The sequence below is a fragment of the Erythrolamprus reginae genome, chromosome Z, assembly GCF_031021105.1.
Source record: "Erythrolamprus reginae isolate rEryReg1 chromosome Z, rEryReg1.hap1, whole genome shotgun sequence".
NCBI lineage: Eukaryota > Metazoa > Chordata > Lepidosauria > Squamata > Dipsadidae > Erythrolamprus > Erythrolamprus reginae.
This window is the reverse complement of record NC_091963.1, coordinates 125123730-125137066: the sequence shown is the minus strand read 5'-3', so window position 1 is coordinate 125137066 and position 13337 is coordinate 125123730. Positions and strand designations below refer to the sequence as shown.

Below are 13337 nucleotides of genomic sequence, written 5' to 3'. Positions count from 1 at the left end.
CCAGCAAAGGAAATTGGGGGGAGGAGAGAGGGGGAATACAGAGAGGGAGGGGGGAGGCAGAGGGGGAGTGTGTGTGTGTGTGAGAGAGAGAGAGAGAGTAAAAGAAGAAGGGGGCAACAGCAAGAGAAACAACCATTGTGCCTTAAACCTAGCATTTTTTTCACAGGCATTCCCTGGATTCAACTCCCACACAGAAAGGCGCTGCAGGGAAATCTGTGTATCCTTGCCATGCTTCTATTATTTTAATAAGTAATAATAATTAAATAATTTTATTTAGTCTTTCCTGATTGTTTCTTTGTTCTTGAACACTGCAAAATCTACGGCTAGCCTGGACCTTGATGTGATGATTAGACAAAGAAAATCTTATTAAACTTAGGGCATGAAAATGTGTGGTTGTATTTTATAGCAGTTACACTTCCAAATGCTCATTTGAAAGAGAGAAGCAAAACCACTGTTAAACTTAATTTACTTTGTCCTTTTTACAGCTATCTGGCGAAACTGCCTGATGGTGAATAGAAGGCAAGATATGGAGTCATTTTGTAGCAGCAGTCTTTTCTTTATGTCCATTATTTCAACACCTTACATAATATCAGCAAGGTTTTTTTAAAAATTACAAAAACATAAATAAAAGAACTTTTATTCTAGTAGAAGAACTAGTTTCGCCATTAGGAAATAGTAGGAGAGCAACTTCAAGAAACTGATTTGAAATTTGTTTTTAAAATCAGCTCATTTATTTTTGTTATGGACTGTTTTGTTTGGGGGAGGAATGAAAGCTTGTTATTATTTTGCCATGTTTTTAGAAATAACACAACCACTTTTGGGTAACTAAACATCCTATTTGGTTAAAGGAGAAAGCAACATTATTATGTCTTAGGCTGCAAGGTCCAGCCTTGTATGAGAGACTGGAATATTTTTTAATACCAACACTTTCCAAAATAAGGATTGTTGAACTGAAATTCAGTCTGAATGCCCTTTCATCTATGAGAGATAAATTGATGCTCCTTAACACAGAGATCTTCAAAATTGGTAATTTTAAGACTTGTAGACTTCAACTTGAAGCTATACTGGCTGGAGAATTCTGGGAGTTGAAGTCCACAAGACTTAAAGTTGCCAAGTTTGAAGACCTCTACTTACAAAATTAAAGATAAGTATATGCAGTATTATCGGTGATATACAGAAATAAAAACAGCATTTAGTGGATTCAAGCCAATAATTCAGATATCTGGAAAACCCAGTAATATTCCAAAAACAAATGCAGTCATGCTGGTTGTAAGGGGGGGGGAATCTGTAATAAAGAAATGTTTTATTATTAAACCAACTGAATCTGTACAAACTAGCATGTTTGAGCCAACTCAATGTTCGGAAATCATGGGGTAGCTTTGAAACTTCAAGAACTTTTTCATCGGGCAGAGTGATTAAAAAACAATGGAGGTAACAGTATGGCCAATGGTTAAACCATGTCTACACAGGAAGATATTTAATGCAGCCTGAGAATAACCTAATTTTGGCATGGATTAAGCATAATCAGCTATAGGTTTTCTTCCAGTGTCTATTGGTGTCCTTGTGTTTTAACACAATGATGAAGAATCTGAGAATTTCTACACTACAGGCAGTCCTTAACTTACAAATCCCATTGGGATCAATTAAATGAATCATGCTGCCACTGAGCATGAGGTCATTAAGTGAATTCAGCTTCCCCCATTGACTTTGCTTGTCAAAAGCCATTTGGAAAGGTTCAAAATGGCAGTCACATAACCCAGGGATGCTGGAACCTTCATAAATATATTATGGTCGCCAAGGACCCCAATTGGGATCATGTGTCTGTGAGAATGCTGCCATAGTTGTAAGTATGAGGACCAGTCTTTTTTTTTTTGGTGCCACTGTAAAAACTTCAAACAATGGCGAAATGAATGGTTGTTAAGTCAGGGACTGAATGTATTTTGTCAACACTGTATTTGCCTGAGGCAGACACTGCTGTTCCCAATTAAGACAGCGCAGTTCTTCATATAGAAAGTTCTTAAAGAACCTTCTGCTATTTCAGATTGTTTAACTGAAAGGCAAGGCAGTACTCCAGCACTTTTACATGCAAAATAGGTGTTGTGCCCTGGGGGGATGGAAGTCCTTTCCCAAGAGCCCTCCCCTCCATACACACACACACACACACACACACACAGAGAGAGAGAGAGGAAAGTGGTCCTTTTCCCACAAAGAAGTTTAAAGTCAAGAATCTGGTTGCTTTCCTGGGACTCTCCCGCCCCTAATTGAAACTTGAGTTGAAAGAAACTATTTTGTAAAAAAGGTGGAGGCACAAAGGTCCCAAATTCTATCACCACCACCCAACCCAATGCACACGCAAACTTCTCTCTCTCTCGCCACTTTCTGGCAAAGGGGAAGGAAAATACAGACTTGAAGTCAGCCAAGCTTGAGTTTTATATCCCTGACAGGAAGAGGCAATTCCCCTCCCCTTCAGACCCAGACACTGGCAGGAAGAGTGGGGGGGCCCCTTCTTGGCTCAGGGGTCCTGGAGTGTGTGCAAGGCAGACAGATCCACGTGAGAAGCGTGGCTGATGGAAACACAGACAGATCTTCCCCAAGCATTACTGCCAATATCCAGCCCCCATTCACTCAGACACAGAGAAAACAGATTATTTATATTTCCATCTACTATTACCAGTGATTATTCCCCCTAGTGAATATCTTGGCAGGCAAAAGATGCTACCCCTGCAGAGGAAAAAAGTTCTGTGAAACCCCAAGATGTGCGGGATTAAATTTTTGGTGAGGGTATATGTGGGGAGGGAACATATTAGGACTAAATATGCTCAGTCGTCCCAAATGTTGGTGAATTATTGATAGGAGACGGAAAGTTGGAGAAGGAGAATAGAACCTGGGTTTCTCTGCAGTTGCTCAAGACATAGCCCACTATACCTCACTTTAGAAACATAGAAACATAGAAGTCTGACGGCAGAAAAAGACCTCCTGGTCCATCTAGTCTGCCCTTATACTATTTTCTGTATTTTATCTTAGGATGGATATGTGTTTATCCCAGGCATGTTTAAATTCAGTTACTGTGGATTTATCTACCACGTCTGCTGGAAGTTTGTTCCAAGGATCTACTACTCTTTCAGTAAAATAATATTTTCTCATGTTGCTTTTGATCTTTCCCCCAACTTCAGATTGTGTCCCCTTGTTCTTGTGTTCACTTTCCTATTAAAAACACTTCCCTCCTGGACCTTATTTAACCCTTTAATATACAGTATTTAAATGTTTCGATCATGTCCCCCCTTTCCCTTCTGTCCTCCAGACTATACAGATTGAGTTCATTAAGTCTTTCCTGATACATTTTATGCTTAAGACCTTCCACCATTCTTGTAGCCCGTCTTTGGACCCGTTCAATTTTGTCAATATCTTTTTGTAGGTGAGGTCTCCAGAACTGAACACAGTACTGTATTCCAAATGCGGTCTCACCAGCATTCTATATAGCGGGATCATAATCTCCCTCTTCCTGCTTGTTATACCTCTAGCTATGCAGCCAAGCATCCTACTTGCTTTCCCTACCGCCTGACTGCACTGTTCACCCATTTTGAGACTGTCAGAAATCACTACCCCTAAATCCTTTTCTTCTGAAGTATTTGCTAACACAGAACTTTATTTTTTTATTAGAGTAACACAGTGTCATAGTAACAGCTAGCTTTTGAATGACACAGAATCCTCCTGTCTACCTTCCTGGAAGAAAGGAAGGCCACTACAAAATACAAAACGGGCAGCTACAAAATACTAAATGAAAGGATTGATGGGGGGGGGGGAAGCTTTTGCCGAAAGCAACTGTCTTATTTTAGAATAATTATACTGGAATCATGGCCACACACAGGCATACATATTTCTGTCAGTATGATTATTAATGTAAGTAAAATTAGCTTCTCCACACACCCCTGCGACACGAGGACAGATCTGAAGTCAAATAGTTTAACTTGCAAGTTTGATTCCTAATTGTTGGGAGATTGTTCAAAGACATTTTACTGTTTGAAATGAAGGACAAAAAGACATTTTCCTCATTCCACATACAGACATTCTTTGATAGCCATCCTGGGAGGCACTTTTATTAAAGAGAAAAACAATCGCTGAGTTTGCACAATATATTTACCCATGCTGAGCTTATCCATGCTTTGCTCACCGATTCAAAGGACCGGATTTCCATAACATGCTTGTCTGGAAAGTAATCATACAGATTGTCATTGCACAATCTGCTAGGTTAAACTATGGATGCTTTGTATTTATACAGCTCAGTGTGCTATGCACAGCCACAAAATGCTCCAAAGCCAAGCAGCATGTTTTTAAACTAGTTCTCCTCTAATCTAAAAGCCAACCTAAATGCTATAATGCAATTATTTTATACTAAATGCTATAATGCAATGTCTTTTATACTTTTATAATGGAATGGTTACAGCTAACCATATGGCACTTAACCATTGTATGATATTTGCTGTTTTCCAAATGTCACTGAAACATATCTACTGTAATAAATATTGAAAGATGCTGTTCAGTATCTTCTGGCTAGCCACTAGTTCCCAATAACAACAATAATAGCACTTAGACTTATATGCCACTTCACAGTGTTTAACAGCCCCTCTCTAAGCAGTTTACAGAGTCAGCATACTGTCCCAACAATCTGGGTCCTCATTTTACCGAACTCGTAAAAGCTGAGTCAACCTTGAACCAGTCAATGTTAGCCAACCAATGTTAACCAATACTTTGTCCTTCTCCAGCAATGATTCCGAGACATCAGGGCTAATCTTTCCCATAATAATGAAAGTTATCAATTGTTAGTAGACTATTACTGTCTCTGTATACTGGTGATTAAGCTTACTAATGACAAATCCCTGTACTTAAAGCTATCACTCAATTCTCATGGTTATGGGATCAAAATTCAGGTGCTTGGCTATCAACATATACTTATGACCATCATGGGGTCATGGGATTGCCTTTGTGATGTTCCCAGGCAGTTTCCAAAAGCAAAGTCAAAGGGGAAAGCTGGATTCACTTAACAACTGAGGAAAAAATAGTCATAAAATCAGATGTGATTCATTTAACAGCCACCTCATTTAGCAATGGGAGTTCATCTCCCACTTGTGGTCATAAATCAAGGATTACTGCAACCAACTTCCCCTTTACTAGATTAAAAGGGGGAGGGATACATCTTTAGTGTGGTTCTCAGAATATTCAAACTCATTACCTCAACAATCTTCACAAGAAGTCTTTTCAATTATTATTCCCAGGACCCACAAAGAGGAGAGGCTGAAAGCCTCTTAATTAAAATGGCTTGCTAGTGAACTTACCGGTACATGAATTATGGACATATTATCGTTCACCACTTTATCTCCTCTCTCAGTGACTCCACATAGTGCATTCATTTGAAACTGATGAAAACTCACATACATAACCATTGAAAAATTGCACTGCTTGTTTTCTAAAGAAATATAGAGATTACTTCAGATTTGCAGTTTACTTTGGACTTGTTTTTTTTAAGAAAATACCCAAGACCCAAGTACAAATCACGTGTACTTAAAAAGAATTTTGTGTTCACAAATTGATTGCAGAACTGAATTTGCTTTGACTTCCTTCCACATACATGATACGTACTCCCCAAAAATGTGTTTCTGATTATTTCCAACTTTGTTCACTATAGTTTAAATTATACGTGGAGTCAATTTTGTTTCTGCAAATCAGAAATTCTCTCTCATAGGTCCATTTCAACCACCCATTTCTCAAGCGCAGGGTCTTTTCAAGCACAGTAACAGTTTTCAGTGGGGCAAAGCATTATAAACTTTGTTGGATGGTGCAAAACTGCTCAAAGCATGATGATCCTTCATTTCTCAGATTATCTTTTGCTCCCTTCTCCTTAGATATGAACAATAACCATGATCTTTTCTAAGAACTGCCTGGTTTAATCAGATCAGGAATCAATGCTTGCATTTTGTTCTTAAAAGCAATAAGATCTTAAGCCCAGTGAGTGACAGTAAAATGAGCAAGTGGGTATCTTACTTTTTATTTGTATTATTACCAAAAAAGGGGGATATCTTTCATTTAATTTAAAAGTTGCAAACTACTCTTTTTATAAATCAGACTAGAGCTGATTTAGCTTCCTGGCCAGACTTTAGACAACTTTCTTCTTACTCATAAATACTGTCTGCTGTTCTAAACAGAAATTATTTAAATTGCTTATCCCCACTGGCTTGGAGCTCAAAAACACTGTAGGCTGTCAGACAGATGTCCAGGTAAAAACAATTCCTTTCCAGTCTTACGAATGCTAGAAGTACTGCTGGTAAATCATATTTGATTTCATGAATTTGCTTTGCAAATGTTTCTTATAAGGCAATAAATTTTACAAATCTAAAATCCTGTTTATTTTTAATTATTAATATATTATCAAAAATATATCCCCAATGAAGAATATCTTTGCTATTAATGCAACAGTAATCTAGGTTACAGGATTTGTTATTTTTCCTTTAAATTATTCTTTCTTTCCAAATATATTTCTGGCTCACTCATCTTTGGAAAGCATCACCTTAAACTCAAAATTGTGGTTGGGATATTCATGCATCATTGGTTATCATGATTACACTTCTGCAAACGTTTGCATACCTAGAAGTGGTTTCCATAGTGAAAAAGAAACCTTGAAAAATTACCTATGAACTGGCCTGGTTGAATAATTGTAGTGCTTTTTTCCTTTATGAATCTCCACAATAAATTTAATCCCTTAGATACTTTGGGTTGAAGTTAAGAATTGTCACCATAACAGACAAAATATGCACAAAATTATTGAAAATTATTTTATATTTGGCCAAATATAGAGTGGGTTCGTGCATTACACTAAGGCTAAGCCATAATAGGTTTTGTTTAGTTTGGGCTTAATACCATTCTGGATAAACTCAGTCCCTGTGGTTTACAAAATAGACAGGCTCCAGTATATCATGGTATAGCAAACCAATGATTGTACTTATGCAACAAGCGAATCACATTTTAGCTAAATATGTGTTAACCCAGATTATTTATTAGTTTACTCAGTGTTGTCTTTTCTGACTTGAAATAGCATTCTCAATCTTCAGTTATACATATTGCTTTTTCTATGTGCTATTGTCTGTTCCTTTTTGCCTTGGTTGCAACTTTGCCCTTTCTCCTTTCAAGACCTATGCTCTGCCATAAGCTGTGGTTTTGTTTTTGACACCTCAAGCATTGAAAAAAGGTGCAGTCCTTTAAAAAAAAAAGTCTATGAGCACAGCGTAAGCACAGAAGTCACAATATAGATAGTCGTACTGTCAGTGTGCCTAGTTAACCAAAAAGAATTTGGCTAGTTAAGACCACAATTGAAGCTCTACCAAACATGTGCAAGAAACTTGAAGCCTTTCTTCAATAGTCAGGCAGTTTGGTCTATGCATATTGAGGTGAAAGGAGTATAAACTGGAAACGAAGCCGCCTAAATACATTTTTGATCCAATTCACACCAACCATTTCTGGGGTTCTAGCTTTCCCCCCAAAATATTTTCTTTCCCATCACTATTAGGCCCCAAGATTATCTCACCCATGCATTCCAGTTCCCAGAACTGGGGAAACAGCTGGTGGGGATCTATAATAAAGAAGTAGAAATGAGGGGGAAGAAAAAATGTTTCTGTTTTGCTTCCAAAGTATTCATGTGAGACAATATACGTATGTCTTTTTCAGCAATTTGTTCTTTTTAAAAATACTGAATGAAAACTAACTCCATCTCCGGATCAATCTTCTTGTATTTTTTTTTTCAACTTCAGTTTTTCACCTTCCCCTGAATCATATAGAGTTTTATCTACATCCTGAAGGGCTTAAAACTATTCTGTTTAAACCATCCAAACTTTAGTTCAACTAAAATAATAGCCCGGTCAAGACTTGGTGGTGAGATCACCAGAGTAAAATCCAGCTTTTCAAATGCTTGATTTACCCCACTCTTCCAAAACAGAAAAGTATTTTTTCCTTCATGAATGTAATCAATAAAAACACAAAGCCAAATAAAAAACAAAGCAAATGCCAGCATTAAATCAAATCAGATAGTGTGGTGTTTAAGGGGGGGGGGGCAGGCTCAAGATCCATGAGCTCACTGCAGTCTGAAGCCAGTCATTATCTTTCTGTTCAATCTACCTCATAGGGTTGTTGTTGGGGTGGGTAAAAAGAAGAAAAGCTATAAAGCATGCTATCTTGAGCTTCCAAAGTATAGGCAGAATATAGAGGCAACAGACAAATAATAAATACTGTACAAGTTATATGAGATTTTATCTGATATTAAGATGTAGAAACACAAAGAGATATTAGTTGCTAATCACCGGAATGTGAAGAAAGAGCTTCAAACCGGCTCAAAAATTATACTTTTGTATTCTGCGTTAATTATTCCGTGGTCATTTCTAGCTCCCTATTCAGAACTACAAAATACAGTCTGGGCTTCATCTTTTCATTCATATAAGCCTGTTCGGGGGGAGGGGGGAACCCAATTCTTTGACTATTTTGATGAAAGAGCAGAATTGCTACCATCCGCTTGAGTCTGTTCTATCATTAGCCTTTACTTACGATTAAACATAATTAATTAATGTTCGGCGATATACTGCGCCAAGATAATAACTCCCTCCAATTCTCTTGAGTTAAAGGTTTCTTACAACAGCCCGACCCTAGAACACCCGCCCCGGGTCTCCTTTCCACACCATCGAGGTTCCACAGCTCTTGTCCAGGGCTCGCCTCAGTCCTTGAAGGTGACCAGGCGGAATTCCTTTCCCATAGCTGCACTCCCCACAACAAGGTATCACAATGCCCACCCCTTTGCGATAGCCAGCAGACAGCGTTACCTTCCCACCCGCCCCCCTGTACTCCCACTCTGCCCGGGAAAATCGCGCAAAAGATCAACTCACCATGGCGCAGTCAGGCGGACGCGTAGACGGGACGAACTCGCCTGATCTGTGGCTGCCGCCTCCAGTCGAGATTCCGCGCGTTGCGCCCCCCTCCCCGCCTCAGCCTGCTAGCCCAGCCTGGAGCCACCCCCTGGCAAAAATCCTGGCCCCCGACGCCGCGGCTGCCTACAGCTGCAGTCCCTCCCGAAGCCCGGGCAAGGGCACGTGGAGACGCGACTGCGGCAGCACTGAGTGAATGGGGAAAGGAGAGGAGGGGGAACCAGACTCGGACGTCGCTTCTGTTCTCCGCCTCCAAGTACCCTTGAGAAGGAGAGCCGCGAATCCTTCGAAAAGATTTCAGCTCGATTGCGAGTCTACCCTCCAGACGGTTCACTCGGCACTTTATGTTGCTCGGAAGTAGTTAGGGGTGTGTCTCTGAGCTCGTGCAGAGTGCATTTCTCGCAGATCAGAGAAAATTATGATCCACACTTCCGTGTTCGGCAAGCAAGATCCAAAGACCTGGTTCATGACAAGTGGATTACGTTCTGGCAATTTTTTGAAACCCAAATTTGGTTTTCTCTGTGAAAGAAATATTTAAAAATGTTAAGTAAACCATATCTTTGGAGAGTCGGCGTGGTGCAGTACAGTAATTAGAGGATTGAATTAAAAGGAAAAAGCAGATCTCCACCTTATTGCAGCCAGTGATTGGGTTCTCACAACTTAACCTAGTTACTTAATTCATTTTGTGGATTTCTGCAATGAATGGTAAATTAACTCAAGCCAAACCTAGCCTTAGTAATTGAAACATCAGCTGATTGTGAGCAAAACCCTGAGGACAAATTATGATTCTGTTATTGGGACCTTTCTATGAATTCAATCTTTCTGGTTTCTAAATTACTATTAAGATACGTGATGTGAAGATTCTATATATATTACATATACATGTACATATACATACACATATACATATATATAATCTCTGCACATCATGTAACCTATTTTTGTTGATAAATGAAAAGGAATATATATATATTCCGTGTGTGTGTGTGTGTGTGTGAATACCAGCAAAACCATAATTTAGATTATTGTGTAATAAAACCAATATCTCTCAATCTAATATATTGTATTTTGCAAAGATGTTGGGAGGATATAGCAGAGAGCAGAATTGTGTACTCTGTATTTAGTTCTTAAAAGAGAGATGAAATATAAATGTAATCATAAAGAAATGTTCTTAAGTGGAGCTACTTTGAAAATTGCTGGTTCGTGTTGCTTTTAGGTAGTGTTTGAATTACTGTATGCCAGAGGTGGCCGTCTCCTTGGTTACCGTTGTTAGAAGACTGGGCAGCATGTAAAAAAAGGACAGGTTACTCCACCTTTAATAGTTGTGTAAAAGCAAAATTAGGAACACCTTAACACGCATGCTAAATAAGGTTCATGCCAGAGTGTTCAAGCCAGGGTTTACTTCTAAGCAACAAGATGCATGCTAGGGAACATCCACTTAAACAACAATATAATTTGTCTTCAGTATCAGTTATATGACTACAACCAGGATTATTTAATCTCTAATCCCATTTATCATTTTCATTACTAAAACTGGGCAAATACAACTAATCCTCGAGTTAAAATATTCATTTAGTGACTGTCCAAAGTTACAATGGCAATAAAGAGGTGGCTTATGATGGTTTTCCACACTTATAACAGTTGTAGCATCCCCATGGTCATGTGACCAAAATTCAAACATTTGGCAACTAACTCATACTTATGTTGCAGGACCCTGGCGTGATCAGTTTTTGTGAACTTCTGCCAAGCACAATCAAAGGGGAAGTCAGATTCACTTAATAACCATGTGATTAACTTGACAACTGCATTGGTTCACTTAACAATTGTGGCAAGAAAGATCGTAAAATGTAGCAAAATTCATGTAACAAATGTTTCACTTAATACCAGAAATTTTGGGGTCAATTGTGGTCATAAATTGAGGACTGACTAATGTTTGTGGGTACTTTGGGAAGTTACATCCCTAATTCAATTTCTATTGGAGTCAGAGACTTTTCACCTAACTCAAATACAGTGGTCCCTCGATCATCGCGAGGGTTCCGTTCCAGGACCCCTCGCGATGATCGATTTTTCGCGAAGTAGCGGTGCGGAAGTAAAAACACCATCTGCGCATGCGCAGATGGTGTTTTTACTTCCACCGCAGCAGCGAGGAGCCGAAGATTGGGGTTTCCCCGCCGCCTCGCTGCTGCCGCTTATCCGCGCGCGCGCCGCCGGGGCTTCCCCCACCCACCCGGTTCATGTTGTTGCTTCCCAGCTGGGAAGCGGGCCTCGCGCGCGCGCCGCCGGGGCTTCCCCCACCCACCCGGTTCGTGTTGTTGCTTCCCAGCTGGGAAGCGGGCCTCGCGCGCGCGCCGCCGGGGCTTCCCCCACCCACCCGGTTCGTGTTGTTGCTTCCCAGCTGGGAAGCGGGCCTCGCGCGCGCGCCGCCGGGGCTTCCCCCACCCACCCGGTTCGTGTTGTTGCTTCCCAGCTGGGAAGCGGGCCCCGCGCGCGTGCCCACGCCTTTGCTCGCGCCACTTACCGGGGCAAGAGGGGGAAGACCCAGGGGAAGCCGCTCAGCCCGGTGGGGAAACTCCACCATCTACGCATGCGTGGCCATAGAAAAAAAAGGCCACGCATGCGCAGATGGTGTTGTTTACTTCCGGGTTGAAAACTCGCGATATAGCGTTTAGCGAACATCGAGGTCGCGAAACTCGAGGGATCACTGTATAGCTAGTCTTTGATTTACGACAGTTCATTTAGTCACCATTCAAAGTTACAACAGCACTGAAAAATGTGACATGACCATTGTAGCATCCCCATAGTCACATGATTTACATTCAGATGCTTGATTCATATTTATGACGGCTGCAATGTCTTGGCATCGTACAATCTGCTTTTGCAACCTCTGACAAGCAAAGTCAATGGGAAAGCCAAATTCGCTCAATAACCATGTTATTAATTTAACAACTTCAGTAATTCACTTAACAAGTTTACAAGTCATAAAGTGGGGCAAAACTTACTTAACAAATTTCTCACTTAGCAACAGAAATTTTGGGCTCAATTGCAGTTGTAATTTGACTACCTGCATTAAGCCTGTCTGTTATACTTCAAGCTAGTGGTTCTCAAATCTGGGTAAATTATCCATCACTGGGGGGAAGGATTATTTCCTTTGGGTGATCATATTCAAACCTAATCATAACAGGGACATTTAAACTGACTTAAAGCATTTTATCTACATTGGGTAAAAAGAGATAGTTTTGGACAATGAAGGAAAACAGTGATTCCTAGAGAGTAATCAGGAACCAGGGATCAGGGAAAGTCAGCCAGATGGTTGGCTTGCTCACTAGTTCCTTTACTCATCACTCTTTGCACATGCTAAGAGGCATCTGGATAAGACCCATTCACAAGAGTGTCGGGATCAAAAAAACACAAGATTCCAGTCAAAGCCCTGCCTTGCTTTTAGCTACATACCGGTGGTATTCAGTAGTGCATTTGCAATCACCATGTAGATTTTTGGATCACCCCTAAAGACCTCTCAGTCTCTATTTCCCCAAGCGCCCAGGGTTTGTGGAAAATGGATCGTTGTTTTAAAAGTGGCTCATTGAAATAGAGCAGTGCTAGTAGTTAAAATATTAACAGATATAAAACTGAAGTACTGAGCAGATCTTAAATGTGAATCTGTACGTGTTGTCCCAAGTGTAATCCCGTACAATAATCTTCAAAAGAAAATATAGGAGATATCATGATAGACATCTAAAAATGGGTTTGCATGAGGAACGAGGATCTCTTCCCCAAGGTCTTTTGCACTGCAGCTAACAAGTCTGTGTTAAGAGTTATCATTTATTATGGCATAAAGTACAAATAATTCAGTCACTAAATAAACAATTTCAAGGAATGATTCAGTTTTAAAGGGTCTTTAAAAATTGAAGGATTGGAAAGAAATGCACAAAGGCAATCATAATCATTAGTTATTTTGGGGAGGGTACCCTTAAAGGCCAAAAAGTGGGGTGGTGTTCAATGGGCTGAAACCCAATTTTGTTAAATGTTTATTTAGATCAGAGGTGTCAAACTCATGTCATCACAGCAGTGTCACATGATGTTTCACAATATTTTCCCTTTGCTAAACTGGGTGTAGGCATGGCCAGCATATAACATAGAAACACAGAAGACTGACGGCAGAAAAAGACCTCATGATCCATCTAGTCTGCCCTTATACTATTTCCTGTATTTTTATCTTAGGATGGATATATGTTTATCCCAGGCATGTTGAAATTCAGTTACTGTGGATTTACCAACCATGTCTGCTGGAAGTTTGTTCCAAGGATCTACTACTCTTTCAGTAAAATAATATTTTCTCATGTTGCTTTTGATCTTTCCCCCAACTAACTTCAGATTGTG

At 40.0% G+C, this 13337-nt stretch overlaps 1 protein-coding gene across 7 annotated transcripts in view; it reads right to left on the bottom strand.

Annotated features, from left to right (window-relative positions):
* Positions 1 to 9002, bottom strand: part of ARHGEF40 (Rho guanine nucleotide exchange factor 40) — a 55521-nt gene extending 46519 nt beyond the window's left edge. For 6 of the 7 annotated variants that reach the window (XM_070726584.1, XM_070726582.1, XM_070726588.1 and 3 more), the window contains exon 1: positions 4142 to 4201. In XM_070726584.1, the coding sequence (XP_070582685.1) occupies positions 4142 to 4195 (54 nt within the window). In that variant the 5' untranslated portion in view covers positions 4196 to 4201. Of the gene's footprint in view, positions 1 to 4141; positions 4202 to 8921 lie in introns of those variants that run through there. The other variant, XM_070726583.1, reaches the window with a different exon arrangement.
* Between the last annotated feature and the right edge of the window lie 4335 nt (positions 9003 to 13337).